A 20,813-nucleotide genomic window follows, 5' to 3' on the forward strand; every position below is an offset into this window, starting at 1 on the left:
CAAATGCACCATGTTTGAGTTTATTATTGAAAACTGTTTGCAGGAATATTTCCCATTAAAAATGCTTAAACAAATTCAAAAGTAAAAAAGCATGAACATGAGTCAAGATTTAATCTACCATTAAAGTAAACACACCAGTAGTGGGCAGTTCTTAATAGTGCTTCATAGTTCAAGGTTTATATTTGAAAAAAAAAAAAAAAAAAAGGATTCCAGGTTTCCCGATGGTCCCCCAGGTTCCGACTTTTTAATCCTTTAGGATATCTGGAATCCTTTTTTTTTTCTTTTTTTCAAATATAAACCTTACAGTGGTCCCTATTAAGCACTGGCCAGTATTGGTGTGTTTATCTTATATCGTAAACATAAATTTAAGACAAAGGGCGGGAGGTAAGGGATGGGGTTGATCACATCCAGAGATGCTCCCCCCCCCTTCCGACGCTCGATGGTACACACAAAAATGAGAATAAACCCGGCAAATTTGCTCCCCCCTGCCCTAATAAAAAAAAATCAATGGTGCTATGAACCTAGCTCCTCGTGGGTATTTCTATAGAAATGAGTACTTACACACACAAATTAACAGGCAAGGATTAGCAATATGGCTTAAAAACAAAGGTCCTGACTGCCGTGCTAACCCCTTAGAGCAAGAATTTGTAAATTAAGGGAGCAAGTCCAATCATTGGACCAAGCAAAAGCTTTTGGCAAAGACTCCAAGTCACGTGACTCAACAACGACGAATGGTTAACCCTCTGCCTGAAACTAGCGGAAGAAACTTCATTTCTTCCAATAATTTTCTTTGAAATGTATCACGTGGCTTAGGGTATTTTCTTCACGAATGAAAGTCTTCTCTCCCTCTATTTTATCTCTTCTCAATGGCTAACCCACAAACTCATTCGAGGACGTAGCACTCGTTCGTATGGAGGATACTTACTCTTCCGATTCTTCATCAACAGTAGAATTGGATATATTGTTCTGAATCGTGGTTAATGATGGTGTAGTTAAACTTTCAGGGAGAGACAGTGGAGTTGTTAATGAATCTGATGAAGAATTCAAAGGGCAACCTTCTGTAGATAGTGAAAGGGTTTCCGGAGGTGGTCCATACGTTGAAGCTCCAAAGCTAGCCCATAAAGCAAGTGCAAACGATAGAATAAATCCAATAATAACACCCTGAAAGTAAACATTAAATCAGTGAGTTGTTACAAAACAAAACAAAATGGTTACATTCATAAAAATTATATTTTTGAAAATACTCAAAAGGCATGGAGCTAATTAAAATGAGAAGAAATGAGATTAACACTTTCCACCAGATTTTAGCTTAGTACTAAACATTTATCAAATGATTACACAAGTAGCTGTTTTTGCCTTTGAAGTAGTATGAGGGCGAAAAGTAATCAAAAAAAGAAGAAAGCTTTCTAGATTTAGCACGAAAGACACCATGGGCATGATGATGTGAAGAACTCAGGGCGCATGAAACGTGCCATTACGTATTTGCGATTTTACTTCCAAGTAACATAATACTTAATAAACTAACAAATGATCATATTTTCAGCAAGGAACCAGCCCAGGCAATTACTCAGTGGCAAAAGCTATTCTTTGCCTCACTCAAAAACTTTGCCGTGGAAAATATATTCAATTTATGAGCATTGAGAAATGATTATAATTTGTGGTGCACGTGGATGTATGACATAAGACTAAGGCAAGCAGTACAGGTGTAGCACAAAATAATTTCCTCTACGTCTGCATCCCGTACGAGAGACAGCTCGAAAAGTCACAAGGCGTTAAAAAAGGGAGGGGGGGGGGGGTTCAAAGTCGGGGGGGGGGGGAGTCAGCCGACCTCGAAACATCTTATCAGTTCAAGCAGCACCGCCAATGTAACTTAAGATGTATAACAATATACCTATTGCACACTTGAAAAACTTCTTAGAAATCATTACTAATAATAAAACTGAAAGTCGATGTCTCTAGATCTCTGGATCTCTGCCAAGCGCATATCGATCGCCTAGACCGTCTGGCCGATTTTTATGAAATTTGGCACAAAATTAGTTCGTAGCATAGAGGTGAGAACCTCGAAGCGATTTTTCGAAAATTCAATTTTGTACTTCTTTTTTTCCAATTTTAAGGTGGATTTTATTCTTCCGCAGTAATTTTTAAGCGAATTACCATAACATGGACGAGCAAATTAACATAGCATGTTGGCGAGAAATTCATTATCTATTGTTTGTAAATATACAGGCGAACCGAATGACCTTTTAATTTTCTACTACGGGCAAAGCCGTGCGGGTACCGCGCTAGTCCGAAATAAATATGCCAGTTTGAAGAAAAAGGCCTTTGGAATAACCTGACTGAATCGGTAGAGGTTAACAACTGCACATGCTCTCTCAGTAGAGTAAACTGAGAGATTTTTAAAAATTTCAACTTTAACATGAAACATTTATAAAAGTATCTCCAACGATCCTGAAAATCATGGTGAGCACAAACGAGATTAATGGTACAAATTTTTATTCAAAATAAAATTTTAGAAAAAAAAGAAGAAACGAACAAATAATAATTATATATAAACAAATTTTTTTAAAAAAAGTAAGAAAAAAATGTTATTTTAAAAAGGAAGGAAAATTGGTGAGATAAATAAATGAAATGTCACTAACCTTCTCATTAGATCTTTTCGTCAACATCCCCAACAAAAAAACTGCAAGAGCTGGTCCACCAACCATTCCAAAAATAGTAATGGCGGCTTGAACAAGGTTGCCAAAGGTAGCCACCAAAAATGTTAGTGCCAAAGTTAAGAAGCCATAAAATAAAGCTGAAAAATACATTAAGAAACGAGCTGATGTGTGCATCACATGACTACCTTTTACACCAATTTAATGTTATTTCCCCATTATTGGCAATTTTAATGTGATTCAATAGTTAACTCTCTAAATATCACCAACAATGGCCAAATTGAAACCAGAATTAAAAACTAAAAATCGCCATGTGTCCGCCAAATTATAACAGCACTTGAGTTTGCATCGAAATTAACAATGATTCCCCCCCCCCAATAGGTGTAAAAGTCTAGGTATCAAATTTCATACCGTTCTTGAGTTATGCGAGATACATACGCACATACATTCGTACATACAGAAGTCACGATAAAACTCATTGTAATGAACTCCGGAAACGTCAAAATGGATATCTTGGGAGTCTATACGTTCTTAGGTACATATGTACGTGTGGTCGGGTCGAAGAAAAAAAAAAAAAAAAACCCTCAACATCATTTGGGGTGAGCAAAATGGAAATTAACATCGATTTTTCAGTGAAAATTTTTTTCGCGAATACAATACTTTCTTTTTTGTAAAAGGAAGTAAAAACGAGCTGATGTGTGCATCACATGCCTTCCTTTTATATCAATTTAATGTTATTTCCTCATTATTGGCACTTTTAATGTGATTTAATGGTTTACTCTCTAAATATCACCAACAATGGCCAAATTGAAACCAGATTTTTAAAAAAAATCGCCAAATTTCTCGCAAAGTTGGTGACAAAATTTGGCGATCAAAAGACTGGCGATTCATCGCCAAGTGTTCGCCAAATTATAACACCAAATGAGTTCGCATCGAAATTAACAATGAGTTCTCTCCAAAAAAAGTGCAAAAGACCCGTTTAGAAACACCCGAATGCAACCAAAAAAGTAGGTGCATTACTAGACCCCACTATGAGTCTGCGAACTAAGTTTCAACTATCTAGGACATACAGTTCTTTAGTTATGCGACATACATACTCACATACACACATGCATAGGTACATACAGACGTCAGGAGAAAACTCGTTGTAATTAACTTGGGAATCGTCAAAATGGATATTTCGGGCGTCTATATGTTCTTAGGTATATTCACGTGTGGTCGATTCGAAAAAAAAAAAACCCAATATTCATTCGGGGGTGAGCAAAATGGAAATTAAGGTCGATTTTTGAGGATTTTTTTTTTTTTTTTTTTTTTTTTTTTGCGAATACAATACTACTGCCTTTTTACTTCCTTTTACAAAAAAGGAAGAATTGCATTCGTGAAAAATTTTCACTCAAAATTCGGCCTAATTTCCATTTTGTTCACCCCCGAATTAATGTTGAGTTTTTTTTTTTCAACCCGACCACACGCGGAAAAGTGCCTAAGAACGTATAAAACCCTGAAGTATCCATTTTGACCTTCCCCGAGTTAATTACAACGACTTTTCTCGTGACGTCCGTATGTACGTATGTATGTGCGGATGTGCAAATGTGCGTCGCATAACTCAAGAACGGTATGTCCTAGAAAGTTGAAATTTGGTACGTTGACTCCTAGTGAGGTCTAGTAGTGCACCTTCCCTTTTGATTGCGTTCTGGTATTTCTAAAGGGGTCTTTTGCCCCTTTTTGGGGGAAAATCATTGTTAATTTCGATGTATACTCAAGTGGTGTTATAATTTGGCGGACACTTGGCAATATATCTCCAGTCTTTCGGTCGCCAAGTTTTTTCACCAACTTGGCGACAAATTTGGCTATTTTTTTTAAATATGGCTTTAATTTGGCCACTGTTGGTGATATTTAGAGAGTAAACTATTGAATCACATTAAAATTGCCAATAATGGGAAAATGCATTAAAATTGGAGTAAAAGGAAGTCATGTGATGCACACATCAGCTCGTTTGTAAAAGGGAAGCAAAAACTGACAGCTATGCTCCATGGCGTCTACACTGAAATGTGTCATTTTTAAGTGTGATTTTTTTAAGTTTTAACTTGTCTGTTGGAATAAAAGAATTTAACGTTGCAACTTATCTTGGACCCTTTTAAACTGGAATTTGCTTAATCAGACAGCTATTTAAATATTCATGCTGTTTATATATATACTTAGGAAAGGGGTCACCCCCCCTAAGAACAAGGGTGCACCCTCCTAAATTTCGCAAAGGCCTCCTCCCGACCAAAAAGCGAGAACCACTCCTAAAAGTGAGAAAAATACCCCTCGAAACAACTCTCCTCCCCCCCCCCCCTTCAAAAAAATATTTCAATGGCACAGCCTGTGCCACGAACCCCTCCCCTGTTATAAAAAAAAAGCGAGTCAGCGAAATAATGTATTTTTGAATCCCTGTGAAGTAATGTATGTAATCGTTCATACATAATATACTTAATTTTCTCTTATAAAGCTTTATGCTTCAATTTTCTTGAGTTTAAAATACAATTTTTACCAAATGTAGTAGTTTTTCGAAAAAAAAAAAAATGTTAGACGCTTCGTAAACTAAAAGAAGAAAGAAAAAAAAACTCAGTTTAAAAAGATTTATTTCCAATTCAAATCTTCATATTTACGTCATTTTACCATAAAAGGAAGTATTGTATTCGCGAACAAAATGTCGCTCAAAAATCGGCCTTAATTTCAACTTTGCTCACCCACGAATGGATATTGAGTTTTTTTTTTTTCAACCCGACCACAAGTGGATATATGCCTAAGAACGTATAGAGACCTGAAATATCCATTTTGACGATACCCAAGTTAATTACAACGAGTTTTCTCGTGACGTCAGTATGTACGTATGTATGTATGTAAATGCGTATGTGCGTATGTATGTCGCATAACTCAAGAAGGGTATGTCCTAGAAAGTTGCAATTTGGTACGTAGACTCCTAGTGGGGTCTAGTTGTGCGCCTCCCTTTTTGGTTGCATTCGGATGCTCCAAAGGGAGTCTTATACTTTGTTGGAGTTAAATCATTGTTTATTTCAATGGAAACTCAAGTGGTGTTATCATTTGGCAAATACTTGGCAATATATCACTAAGCTTTTGGCCGCCAAGTCGCCAACTTGGCGACAAATTTGAATTTTTTTTAAACAATCTGGTTTCAATTTGGTCCCTATTGGCGATACTTAGAGAGTTAACCATTGAATCACAATAAAATTGCCAATGTTGGGAAAATTAATCTGTATAAAACGTTTTTTTTTTTTTTTGCTTCGGTTCGCAACAAACTTGGGGTGAAAATATTTGAAGTGTTTCTTTGCTTACTCCAAGTCCAACACACTATTATCCTTAAATAAGCGTAAAAGGAAGTCATGTACTGGAAGTCTGTGCATCAACTCGTTAAAACTATAATGCTGATGCATGCAAAAAGAAAAAATCTCTTTAGACAGGTGTTATTAAAAATGTCTTAACATTTAACTTACTAATTCCTTTCGAACTGTAGGTTACCTTATCTTCAGATATTCCCGTAGATAGGAAAAAAGGTCTAATGAAATCTTCCATTGTGACGGCTGTGAGAGAATTGACAGCAGATGACAATGTACTAAGCGTTGCACTGAAAATTCCACTAACACATGCGCCAGTCAACCCGGGATATTGACTTAATGTAGACATAATATGATATGGAATCATCTGAAAATATAAAAATGTAGGTTTCAAAAGATGATGTAACTATTTCAGCTGAAAAACGCAAATTTGTTACGACATGGAAGAAATTCGGTGCAGTTAAAAAATTAGAAAATTAATCTTAACGGGTGGGAAGTCTACTAATTTTAGAGGAATCTGGGGCAAAGTGAAATGGTGAACTGTTTACTGTTTTGAGCGCCACCTATCAGTGACATTTTAGCTTAATAACACACTGTGTAGTACTCAAGTCAAAAAAAAAAAAAAAAACTCTGCAAATTAAAGAATATGATAATACAAACAATTTTCTAAAATTGATACTCGTATTCTAATATTTTGCTGTAAGTCTAAACTTATTTGTGTTATTATTAAGTAATAAACTTTTTGTTATTAACATTTTAAATGCCAATTGAGCTTACTAATATTCAGAGCAGTATTTATTTGTTTATGCTCAAGCTCATTTGTAATTTAAATGTTCTGTACAGTTAGTCAATTGCATGCTAGGCGAAGTTAAATACTAGTTCATTTCATGTACTGATTCAATCTTTTACAAAAAAAAAATTACGTATTACTTTATTAATTATTTCATTCACATTCCGTCATTAAATATTTTCTTACATATTTCTTCATTCATTAACTCATTTCCGTAATCATTTACTATTTTATTCATTAATTCATGTGTTTATTTACTTATTTATTTGATCAAAAATATCTTTAATAATGGAATAGAAAATATTTCATTCGAAAAAAAAATTTTTTTTTCACTTTGCCCCAGAAAAAAAAAGAAGTAAAAAATTTCCACATTTTTTGGAAGCACAAGTTTATTTCAAAAATAAAAACAAAATATTGATTCAGGGCCAGTTATATTATGAAATATATTGTTCTTTCTTCATGTACCGAGAATTTTCAGAACAAATTCCCAACACTTTCATTTTGAGAGAAGTAAGTTATCTGATTTATTCCTCTTTGCCCCACATTCCCCTACATCATTTCTGCATTGTTCCTGCTTAATCTCATTTATGAAATCTTTTCTCAAAAACACATCACATGTTCTACTAAGAAAACTTACATGTTTATCAATGTATTATTATTATTATTATTATTATTATTTTTGCAGCGGAGGTGATATGTTTCTGATTTTAATGCTTCCAGATAATGCCGCAAGAAGCGCATGCGTTACTAATAAGTATCTTTTCTTCAATCGCTTTTATGACATAACTTAATTTTTGATAATGCTTTTTTGAAATAACTAATTTTTTAACGCGTTAAAATTTAAAACCTTTCTTCAGCTAAAGTCTGTTGCTCAGCATAGTTTTCTGTCAAGATTTTAGTGGTAATTGAATATATAAGGTCAGATTGTTATTTATTTGTTAAAAGTGTCTTTGAGTATCAATACTCAGTTGTTTATGAATTAATAATGAATATCTGCCAGAAGGTCGCTATGTTAGGATTTCTCAATTGTTTATTTGTGAATTAAATGCTTTTTTAGTATCAGTTGGCCTTCATCATTCTACAGTTTACAATCACCTTCACCATTCTACAGTTTTATATCGCTTGATATGGCGCAGTCGGCATTTAAAAAGAACCGTGAAACGAATTCCTTTTCGCCAGACAGACTATGGTGCCTCAATTCTCGCCAAAACCCGAAAAACCTTGAGAAGGAAATCTGTGAAATTGCAGCGATAAAGATTATGTAATACCAATAAATATGAGCTCTCTTTCAACGCTTTGGATAGCGAAAGGCTAACAAATTCAGCTGTAACTTAATTGAAGTACGAACTGCATTTTTGTAATCTTTCACTCACTGGAAACAAAAATGAATTAGTAACTCGCATTATCGTTGGCAATAAAATACGAACTGATAATGGAACTCTAAATGAACTTATAACCCTTCGAGTGCAAAAGTCGAATAGTGACGAACAGGATACTGCCGAAATTCGGTATGACATTAAAAAATTATTGAAACAATTTCAGTCTCTATAGACACAAATGAAACTTATTCAAAAATTGGTTTATTTACACCATCTCCTCCTGCACCTACCGCTTCTCGAATAAACCCAAATATTACTGAAAATCTTGCTCCAATGATGGAAACGAAAACCCGACTATTGGTAAGACAAATAATTCAACCAAATTTTATCTGGAAATAATTAGTTTTTCAATGCCATTTGCATGAATAAATAATCGTACCTATTGACAATGACTTAATTCATGAAATACACCACCAATTCAGTCAATTCCAGTCGAGGACTGCAGTCCTCGGCTGTAATTGACTGAGCTGGCGGTGTATTTCATGTATTTCTGCCTTAGCCCTGGCTATAGGGCGGTAACTTACTGAATGACTTAATTATTTGATTTGAGCACAAACGTTCATTACTTTAATAACATGAACACGATTAAGCGGGAAACTTCAACTTATTTAGAAGTCTCTGAACAGACCTATTCATCTGTGATGCGAGATTTCTCCCCCTCTTTGAAACTGAGTTTAACGTTTTGTTCTTCACATTGTCCATTCTATTCTGACCAAGTAGAGATGCGCACCCACTTCTTCTTTAGATCGAAAATTTCAAGTCTCCGGAAAGTTGGGCAATAATCAAGAAAGGTTTGTCTTGTATGACGGTTTATTTTTCAAGCTCCGTTTTGCGATTTAAAAAAAACGGGTGAATATACAAAAAAGATTTTACCATCAAAAGTAAGGTACAATGAATATTATTTCTCCACATAATTACCTTGACGATTTAGGCATTTATCGTACCTGTGCACAAGCTTTTCTATACCCTTCTCATAGAACGTTGCCGCCAATGATTGAAAGTGATTTTTGACGGTGTTTTTGAGACCCAGCGAGCACAAAGTTTCCTGTAGCACAACCGTTCTATAACTATAGAATGTAATGACGATCTTGGGACTTCTGGAAATTGCATCGATAATTCATTTATCGTGAATCTTCGATTTTCCTTAACCGCTTTGTTGACTCGTTGAACAAGGTCGTCGGTAGCCAGACTTGCGTCCAAGATCACCTTCATCATGCACATTAGTTCTGCACTCTTTAAATTTTCGGCACCACTTACGAACAACACCAGCACTCATTAGTTGTCTCCATATACACGATTTATTCTTCTATGAATTTCCGCTGCCCTGTTACCGTCTGCTTGCAAGAAACGAATAACACTTCTCAATTCACATTTGGTGGGAGATTCGATAGAGGCAGCCATGTTTTCGTGTCTGTAGCTCAACAGAAAATGGCAGATTGGACTCGACAGTAACTGATTGTTTGGACAGAGGTATGTGCAGTATCCTAGTACCAGCCAGCTGCCGCCCACCTGGCTTTCCTACTGTGAAAACGGAGCTTGGAAAAAAAAAAAAAAACCTATGTAGTTTGGATAAACCTCCAACTATTCAACTATTTAAAGCCCAAACAGCGTTTTCATATGAATGAGTTGAAAACTGTTGTTCAATAGTACAAAGTTCTTTATCCACAGAAATTAAAGGTTGTGCAAATGTCAATGCGCATGAAACATGAAAATAAAAATGTATCGATTCGATAAGCATAGCGACGCCAGTCAACCAAATAACTTTAATTTAAAATTAATAATATTTTTAAAAATATATATTTTAAAACTGCTTGAGTGTCTTATAACACTCAAACCTGTCATTTTATCACAGAAAAAAAATAACCCCTTAACTTACTTGGTCAGCTGAGTCAATCTTTGAGCCCTGTGCAGAGAGCGGATCACACATATAATAATAAGCATATAATACTAGTCCCAAACTACAATTTAATATATGAAATGGGCAAGCAATGAAAATACATGCAATTATGGACCTATAAAAGCAAAAACATAACATAAAGTAATTATTGTCACTTAGTTCTAACAAATCAAATCATCAACAACATCAAATCAATGAAATATTTTAATTTCTTTTGTTTCCAAACAAAACAGTGGAGGAATGTAAAAAATAGAAACGAAAATCAAGTTTTTGCGACTTAGAAATTGTTTGCATAAAAAACCGTTAGAGGTTTTTTTACTTTTGTGAAAAATAAACAGATTAAATTTCAGAAACCTTGCCTTCGTAGATGTTATTTCTCTAACATGATTTTTTATTTTATTTATTTACTAGTGGTACCCGCAAGGCTTTGCTCGTAGTTGAAAAATAAAAGGTCATTCGGTTCGCCAGTATACTTACAAATAATGGATGACGAATTTCTCGCCAGTTGGCTATGTTCATTCACTCTCCCATTCCAAGTCATGATAATTTCGTAATTTACTCGTCCATCTTATGATTATTTTGCTCCGGAAAATGTTCTTAAAATTGAAATAGAAAAAGAATAAAATCGAATTTTCGAAAAATCGCTTCGAGGTGCACTCCCCCATGCTACAAACTAACTTTGTGCCAAATTTCTTGAAAATCGGCCGAAAGGTCTAGGCGCTATGCGCGTCACAGACATCCTACAGACATCCAGACAGAGAGACTTTCCGCTTTATTATTAGTAAAGTTTTTTTTTGTGGTGATTAAACAGGGGAAAAAAGTAAATATTATTAAAACTTTAGAATGAAAAATACAAATAACTCATCTCTGTAACCATTTGCATCAAAAGTAAAGTCATTTAGAATTTTCAATTTCTAAAAATTAAAGCGTTTTGATTCAGTAAATGTAATAGCTTTTCTCGATTGCACGTCAACGGTGGTAATAATTTTCAGTTTTAACTTGTTGTTTTCATGTATTTTAATACAAAATAATAATAATAATAATAATAATAAATAAATAAATAACAAATGTTCTGATTCTGAAACTCTGGTTCCCGCCTCCAACAAATTCTTTTCATTATCAACTAATAGTTGTCAATTTTTATGTAAAGACATTCAAATATGAAAATCAATGATCAGCAACGAAAGTAATTTAATATTTGAATTCAAATTATATGCGAAATTTTAAAGACTGCCCCGTAATTTTAACACAGTCGGATCCCGCTACAACGCGATCCGACTCACGTGAAATGGCTATTATGCGAGTTTTTCATGTGTAATGAATTTTTTATTGCGAACACAAATTGCTCGTCCCCAACATGAATTATTTTTGGAAAAAAGCGGAGGAGCGGTAAAATGGGCTTCGTTGACCCTAAATATTGGTTTTGTGAGTGGTTTTTCATCCCTTTAGCATCACTCTAAGCGGAAGTTCACACACTGTATTAGTCTAAACAACGCTTTGTTGTAGTTTATACAAATAACCGCTCCGATTCCAAACTTTTTTTTTTTTTTCATTTTACGTATGAATGTTGATAAAATAGAATGTATCTCAAACGCGATTTTTCATCTCAAGTTGGCGAAAGTGGAAAGAAAAAGAGAGTCTGACCATTAAAGAAAAGGTGAAAATTCTCGACATGCTTGATCAATTAAAAGTGGATCGAAAGTAGCACGACAATTGGATATGAGTGAATCTTCGAAGCGTACAATTTAAAGTTAAGAAAAGGAAATCTATGAACGTTCAGAACTTAGTTTTAATACTGAAGCTCGCAGAGTAGTGTCTGAGCGAAATACAAACACCATGAAAATTGAAGCTGCTCTTTCGTTGTGGCTTAAAGAGGTCAGAAAGAGGGGTATTCCCACACTGCATAAACCATCATCGTCATCATTTTAAAAATTATAATTAAGTTTACGATATCTGCTGTTCAGTGCTATTATAATGTAAGTATCGTACTGTTTTATTTAATGTCACTCATGAATCATTGATTTTGTGCTTCATAACAGAAATTTATGTTAAATAGTAACGCTTTTTCTAAAATACGGTAAAAAGTCAGTTCTTTATAAAATATATTAAAATATATAGTTAAGAATGGTTTGAACTAATTTAGGGGTGTTAACACATGTCTGAAATACTTGGGTGTGCTTATAAAAAATTTCTAAACATACGTTGTTCCACCACGCGAAATTTCGACTTACGCGAGGGATACGTTCCAAGATCCCTCGCGCATGTCGGGATCCGACTGTACTTTAGAAACTCATGAACATATTTTAAAACTTTTGTTTTATGAATTAACAAGGAAAATGAAAACCGAATAAATTATTTAAGACATTATTTCATAAAAAATTTGACAAAACTTTTTTTAAAAAAACACACAGAGACAGACACACACACACACACACACACACACACACACACACACACACGCACCAAATTATATCTAGAATTTTGAAGAAACATTTCCATTTTTCATAGGAATTTTTACTTTTTCACTCTACAAATATTATTCGTCACTTATGCTTTTATATTGCACTTTATTCTTATACTTAACCAAGATTTAAATCTAAATACCTTACATAAAAATACACTTTACATAAAAATATTATTTGTATATTTAAAATGCAATTTTTGCATACGGGGAAACGAAACTACAAAAAAGGGACAGAAATGACAATAGAATAAGAAAGAGCTTTAAAATTCCTTTTTCTGTGTTTCTAGCCATTACATTCTTTAACGTTCTTCATATCACCTTCAAATATCAGGAAATATCTCATTTATTTCATGCAAATTGTCAACAAACCAATACTGGGGCTAACAAATTGCCATTTGTAATACTAACAAGAAACAGTTTTTGCCAAAATTTAGTACAGTTGAGACAAATATTTAAGAAGAAAATCATAAAGCATTCTTGCAATTGATGGTTCGAATAAATTGTTCGCTACTTCCTCTCCTCCCCCCCCCCCCCTTTGTCCTATGAATCGAATTCAAAATTACACTCGAAATTAACTTTCCTAAAAGGGAAAATGAGCGATCAGGAAAATAGAAAAAATAAATACATAGTACACAAAATGCTTTTGTTTAATGATATTCTATTAGTTCATGCTTTTGAAGCTCATTTTTTACATCAATAGACTGATTTCGGTTTTGTATCATGGGAAAATAAATGTACGTTTAAAATATAAGTAGATATTTAATAAGTGAAATTGAAAATTATAGAATTAAAAATATTTATTATTTTTAGCTAAGTACCGGTATTTTCCTCAGCCAATACTGGTATTAAGAAATTGCAAAGTTGCTCGAACTACCGGTATTCGGTATGCCGTATACCGGTATTGCAATCCCTAGTTGCAATGCTCTATTGTTCGGCTGATATATAGCACTATCTTCAGTTGGCATGTCTGATACCCAATCAGTAAAATGGAAATCAGTCGAGAAGCTGATGGGACAGCAGAAATATATTGGGAAATATTCTCATCGAGATGACCAGTGCCACTATCATATGGGTCAACATTTGGGGATGGAGCGGGAGTAGAACTACTGTCCTATCTATCCGAGAGGGTGGGAGTTTAATCGTTTGTAACATCATAAATATTCGTAGTTTTCCTCTGTATTGTTCACACTCCAAGAATCACAGACCGTATTCACCTATGCTCTTTTAATTAGAACTTAACATAATTTGTGCTGCAATCGTGAAACGTTTTGAGCCTATAAATGTAGCTGGGGTAAGTATGCAAATTCGGAAACTTACCTCGAAAGAAGTTCGCCTACTTATACCCTAATTCGCCATATTAAAATCAAGTTACACTAGTTTGGGAATCGCTTCATAAAAAGACCCAAATAAGAATTAAGAGGTGACAGGTGACTCTCTCAAAACTGTCAAGCAGAAAACAGGAAAATTATTGTATATTCCCATACTTTTCCCTTCGCATACAATCCTTGGTCTGACCTATATAAGAAATGCGTTCGTTAATTTCCCACTTTAATTACATTTCGCCCTTGTTTTCATAATTGTATACTTGAGTAGAACTGCACTGGAAGTTTGGAAACATTATCGCAACATAATGCCCTTTTTTCGAGCATGTTAAAATAGTTTACAGATAAAATGCCGGAAAAATTAATATTACACTTTCACTTACCAACGGGCATGAGTTAAGCTTTTCAATGTAAGCATTCTTTGTACTTGAACTTGATTTCCACCAAATAAGGTTATAGACATAAACAATGCTTGAAGTTGCAAATTCCACATGGTGTATCGAATTTCTGGGTCAAAATCGAAACTAAAGATATGACAAATTCAAAAAAACAAATGTTAATATTTCTCAGATTTGCCAAAAAATCTTAAAGGGGTCCGGAACACAAAAATCGTCAAATTTTGCAATTTTTTTTTTATCATGTGAAAAATTACTCCGTGTTTTTCTGCTTAAGAGGACGCTTGAATCTTGATTATATCTTAAATAGAACGAAAGATATAATTATTTTTGTTTCATGCACTTAACTAATGTGTACTTAACTTTAAAACTTTAAACGCGTTTTTCTCCATGATGCAATTTTTCCCGATTTCTTGCATTCAAACTCTTATAAGTCAGGAACCGATAAAGATAAAGTAATTAAACTTGGAGCATATCTTTTTCGAACAGTTTACTTTAAATTTTATTCGGCGAATTTGAAAAAAACGTTTACTGCAAAAATTATGATTTTTTTTTAAAAAAAGTATCTTCGAATTTTTCTTCAAATATTTTTTATTCAATCAATATTTTTAAAATCGCCAAATAAAAATTAAAGCTTAAATATTTGTACGTAATTCATTTAAAAAAATTGAAAATTGATCAAGAATATTTTGAGTTATAGCAATTTAAAGCAACCCCATTTTTTAAAAATAACTAATTAAATTTAAATAAAATTTTTTTTTCATATTTATGTTATGATTTTGCTCATTAAATAAATAATGAATCAGTGCAAAAAATTTCAAAACTATAAGGAAAATAATAAAAAAAATTTCAAAATGTATCCCGGACTCCCTTAACAAGTAGTTAATCATTTCCAAGACGAAGTTCATGCAATTTATTTGTTTCGAATCCTATAAAAGTGGTTTCAAGAACCACGAGAGGAAGTCAAACACAAACTTAACTGGATAGTTGAAAAATAAGTTTAAAAGCAAAAAAATTTTTTTTTTGTTTTGTTTTAAAGATTCTTAATAAAATTAAGTTGACATTGGATTGTAGAAACATTTTGTGGGGGGAGGGGGGAGGACAGGTTTTCAGGCTACATGTTTAACTCTTAAGGATATGTAGGGTGTCTGAAAAGTACGTGGCACATTTTAAAAATCACGGAAAAGCAACAATTAATCGAATGGAATATACGATTTACGCTACAATGCTTCACAGGTTCAAGATGTTTTTTTTTTTTGACATCGTAAAAAGTAAAAAATTAAATATAGAAATAGAAATAAAAAGGTAATTATAGAAGTAATATCTGCAAAGTCACAGTAAGGAAGACAAACGTCATATGTAAGCCGTTGATGTCACAGCCTGGATTTCGTTTCGAGATCGCAGCAATTGAATCTTGATCACTATAATGTTTATCTAAATTTTTTACTATTACCGCCTTTTTTTACTTCCTTTTACGAAGTAAAGGAAGTATTGTATTCGCGAAATAATTTTGACCCAAAAATAGGCCTTAATTTCCATTTTGCTCGCCCCCAAATGAGAATGTTGAGGGTTTTTTTTCCAACCCGACCACACGTGGATACATACCTAAAAATATATAGACACCCAAAATATAAATTTTGACGATCCCCGAATTAATTACAACGGGATTCCTCATGACGTCTGTATGTACATATGTATGTGCTTATGTACGTGTGTGCGTATATGTCTTGAGTAGTCTGGGAACTTTAGTCTGGGGTTGTCTTGCCGTTCTTAAGTATGTGCGTTTGTATCTCGTCTAACTCAAAAACGGTATGTCCTAGAAAGTTAAAATTTGGTGCGTTGACTCCTAGTGGGATCTAGTTGTGTACCTCCCCTTTTAGTTGGATTCGGATGTCTCTAAGGGGGTCTTTTACACGTTTTTGGGGGGAAATAATTGTTAATATCAATGCAAACTCAAGAGGTGTTAAATATTTGTCGAACACTTGGCGACATATCGCCAAGCTTTTGGTTGCCGAGTTTTTTCGCTAACTTGGCGACAAATTTGGCATTTTTTTTAAAATTTGGTTTCATTTTGGCCACTGTTGGCAATATTTAGAGAGTTAACCATTGTATCACATTAAAATGTCCAATATTGGGAAAAATAATCTGTGTAAAATGTTTTTTTGCTTCAGTTCGCTACAAACTTGGGGTAAAAGTTTTTGAAGTGTTTCTTTGCTTACTCCAAGGCACTACTATTATCATTAAATTGACGTTAAAGGAAGCCATGTGATGCACACATCAGCTGTTTTTTTTTTTTTTTTTGCTATAAAAATGATTATTTTTTTTACATTTAAATGAATTTTTTCAGTTTTTTTTTAATACAAATTATTGTTTTTATGTGTTATGTCTCCATGCCCTGGCTATGCTGCGCCTTTTGTCAATGCTGAAGCTTTTTTTGAATAGTAAGAGGAACAAAGATACATTCTTTCTTTCTTTTTTTGCGCTGTTTTAACCAAATAACATGCGCGTTTTGCATGTTTTTTGATTTTGTCTAAGAATATGATTGGTGATTAGGTTGAAATAAATAGAGATGTATTTGAAAATAAGTTAAGATATATAAATATTTGGACAGTTACTTAGAGATACTAGTTACTTAGAGATACACTACAGATACTTTGATCATAATTATATATTAATAAAATAGGTAACTAAAAGGATGGTAAGGAAAATGCTTTATTCAAATTAATATTCATATAGATTATTAGATAGATTGATAAACAGCATTTGGAAATTTACCTAAGCAGCCGCCGAAGACGGGGCAATCTTAGCATAAGAAGGCAAATGGCATAAAAAGCACAATGCGCATCTACTCGGTTGTTGCAATTTTACAATAAATCTAAAAATATTTGTCCAATAGAGTATGTTAAGTGTGTCCAATTGTTGCTGACTTTAAACTTCCACATTTAAAGGGTCTAAGGACCCTTAACCTTCAAAATTTTTGATTTTCTGGAAAAAATATATGTTATGCATAATTTAATTCTGAACAATTTGATACCTTATTTATTACCATACGTAAAAAACTTTTCAAGTTATCGTGAAAATGCGTAAATTTTCCCCATAGAGATTTAGGTTTAGAGCAGTTCTTTTAAGCCTCTTTTTCTCAAGTGCCGGTTTCTCGTTTTGCGCGCATGATATCTTAGAAAGTTTCTTATGTATTTCCGCAAAACGTTTCATGCATGTTTGTCTAGTTTATTTTTATGATCTGAACCTAAATTTCAACTAAAAATAAAAGATAATATTTAAATAAAAATATATTTCCCCCCAAAATTTTGGAAAATTTTGATATTAACTTATAAAATTTCAAAAATAAATTAAATAATTTTTAAAAAATAAATAAATTTAGGTTCAGATCATAAAACGAAACCAGACAAGCATGCACAAAAAGTTTTACGGAAATATATAAAAAACTTTCTGATATATCATACGCGCAAAACGAGAAACCTTAGAAAACGCAACCTGAGAAAAAGTGGCTTAAACAGCTGCTGTTAACATAAATCTCTATGGGGAAAATATACGCATTTTTTCGATAACTTGAAAAGTTTTTTGCGTATGGTAATAAATAAGGCATCAAATTGTTCAGAACTAAATTAGCCATAACATATATTTTTTTCCAGAAAATCGAACATTTTGAAGGTTAAGGGTCCTTAGACCCCTTAAGTAAAGTAAAACCGATTAGGATTTTCTTCTTTGCTTACCTTTTTTACGTCATAACAATCAGTTTTAGGAAAGGATTTGAAAACCTAGAAATTTTGTTTTGCGTTTTTGTTATCTATTGTATTTTATTGTATAAGTTTGCTTATTTGACTTCAGCTGAAAATAAAACACGAAAAAAAAATAAATAAATAAAAAACTGCCAAATTCAAACGGTTTTCCTATCGTTACTATGAAATTCAGCTTTTCAGCAAATATTTCAAAACCTTATGTCTGCAGATTCTGAGCTTTACCTCCCACGGCTGCATTTGTCTCTTCCGTAATGGTATGAACCAAATAGCCATTACAGATAATTTAATATACAGTGAAATCCCGTTATAACGAATATCAATACGACGATGAAGTACATTTTCAATCCCATTTTAATTTCCATTACATTGCTGGAATTCCATTCCAACGAAATTTTCAAAACAACGAGCATAATTTTCAGTTGTTTGAAGTTCGTTGTAATGGGATTTCACTGTATAGCTTTTTCTTTAGCGAAAGTAGAAGTTTCAGTTCTTGCACCGACTTGTGATGGTTCTTATAAAGGGAATCCTGGTGGGGGAAATGGGGAAATGGATATTATATACATCGGATGAACTAAATTCGAACTTCACAAAATGGACCCTATTCACGTGACGTAACTGCGGGTATAGACACGGTATAACACGGCGTTGTGGGTACTGTAGCAAACAAAAACTGGATTATCCTGCATGTGTTACCACATGCATTTTTACGGCTTACAAACTCTTCTTTCTGTTTAAAATTGAGATCTTTCGAATGGATTTAACTTAGAAATGTTGTAAAAGAATGATGGACGATTCATTTGGTACGAAATACTCTTTTTGTAATCGTATTTTCCTGACTTAAAGCGTTTTGGCTCCTCACCAAAAATATTGTAACGGAATTCGGTGCGACTTCCACTTTCTTGAAATGAAGACACAGTTCTTGATAAAAACACAGGAGCTTTATTTACACTATGTACAGGAGAAATCGTTAACAACTGCTAAAATAATCATCAGCAATTAAGCAAATATCACTCAACACCGTAAACTCAACGGTTACACACGTATTTACTTCCAAATACGAAAACAACACAGCGAAATGCCTCGCTATAAACAGAGCTAATACACACTCTCAGTACAAATTCTCAGTCGAAACTCACTCTTTATCCAGCGTAACGGTTTATATACACACCGAAAGAAATCTCTCAAATATTCCAAACGCTTCTGGAAAATAGTAGACCGTTATCAAATTTTATCAATGAACAAAAAAAGAAATAGGGGGGTCGTATAATTTAGCCATATGTTAAGGGGTAGTATATTCATTACGGGAAACTATTTACAGGTTACGTTACTACAATAATTACTATTTACAGGATTTGTAACAATATGGTGAAAACTCACATTCTCTTTTGATTCATCCTTTTTCTCAACGTTTTTATGCAGTCATAAGTCTGTTTTAGCCCTACGCATGTTCACAATGTACATAAAGTCCAGTGATTATTAAATAAAACGAGCATGTATAGCACTACTAACACTGAATATGAAAATACCCGCAGACGAAAAGGAAAAGGGACCGTTGTCAAACCATGAATATTGAATAGAGTCCATTGAAACATTGGTTTTTCTCCTGTCCGGACACAGGTTAGGCATTCGAAAATTTCCGCATCTGTATTGTTCGAACTGAGTTTGGGCGTCACGAACAAGGGGTTAAACATTCAGTTACATAAAATGCATCCATCCTAAACCTATTCCGTTTTTGAAAGTATTCAATCATTTTGAAAAGTGCAGAAAAATTATTCTTCAACTGGGAGTAAGACTAAACCACACCAAAAAACAATTTAAAAATTTTAGTTTAGAAATACGATTTGATTACTTAGAAATATATCAAAAAAGAGTTACCCAGGAACATTCAATCTTCCACCATCAAGATTTATCTGGTAAATTTTTTTCGCTCCTAAATCGAGTAGTCCTTTGATAAGTACAGCGAATACGCAAAGAAACATCATCAAGGCTTGGAAGACATCCGTCCAAAGAACAGCTTTCATTCCTCCCTGAGTAAATTACTAAGAATAAGAAAAACCTTCAAACCGCAAAACATTTTTTCCCCCAAAGTCTTAAAATGATACTTTTTGAACTAAAGATTTCTTTCTCAAGGGATGCCAAGTTTCAATAAACTCGAGCGAATGAACGCAAAAAATGGCCTAATAGAAGAAATATGCAAGTTTCATTGCTTAAAAGAAAACTTAAAAGAAAAATCTTTCAATTTTATCGAAGCAATCCCTTAATCGCCCTCAGATGCATTCTACAAAAATATTAAGCAGTAAATATTCATTTGTTTTATTTCAACTTATAGTCAGCTTAATATTACTGCACCAATTAACACTTTTTTAAAAATTTCGTCTGCCTTTCGCTTGGAGATATTTTGACTTTAAGAGTATTAAGCAATACATACATGCAATAGATAATCAGTAAAATTAACTAACAATACTAACAGATTTATTAAACATCAATCTACATTAAAGCATCAAACGTTGTTTTATAATACATTAACGGATATTTTCAAACGAAACTCAGATGTATTTTATGTTCTATTCTAATGATTCGTTAATAAAATAGTTCCATGTATTTACATTGTAATTAAGTAAAAAGAAAAAGCAAACCAATTCCGATGAAAAAATTTCTGGAGAATCCTTATTTAATTTCTTTCATAAAAATAATTATTGTACTCAATTATAAGAACATTCAGGACATACTTCCCTTCTTCCTTAATGCAAAAAAAAAAAAAAAAAAAAAAAAAAAAAAAATCAATATTTTGTACTGAGTCATTTTATTATACAATT

The 20,813-nt window shown here is 33.3% G+C and overlaps 1 protein-coding gene across 2 annotated transcripts in view; it reads right to left on the reverse strand.

Annotated features, from left to right (window-relative positions):
* The window catches only part of LOC129226440 (putative sodium-dependent multivitamin transporter), a 49,687-nt gene that overhangs the window by 11,188 nt on the left and 17,686 nt on the right, over positions 1–20,813 (reverse strand). For both annotated transcript variants that reach the window (XM_054861042.1, XM_054861041.1), the window contains 6 exons: positions 19,873–20,024; positions 14,225–14,365; positions 10,035–10,170; positions 6,149–6,356; positions 2,640–2,794; positions 926–1,161 (listed from right to left, as the gene is read on the reverse strand). In XM_054861042.1, the coding sequence (XP_054717017.1) occupies positions 926–1,161; positions 2,640–2,794; positions 6,149–6,356; positions 10,035–10,170; positions 14,225–14,365; positions 19,873–20,024 (1,028 nt within the window). The remainder of the gene's footprint in view (positions 1–925; positions 1,162–2,639; positions 2,795–6,148; positions 6,357–10,034; positions 10,171–14,224; positions 14,366–19,872; positions 20,025–20,813) is intronic.

Source organism: Uloborus diversus, chromosome 7, assembly GCF_026930045.1.
Source record: "Uloborus diversus isolate 005 chromosome 7, Udiv.v.3.1, whole genome shotgun sequence".
In the NCBI taxonomy this organism is placed as follows: domain Eukaryota; kingdom Metazoa; phylum Arthropoda; class Arachnida; order Araneae; family Uloboridae; genus Uloborus; species Uloborus diversus.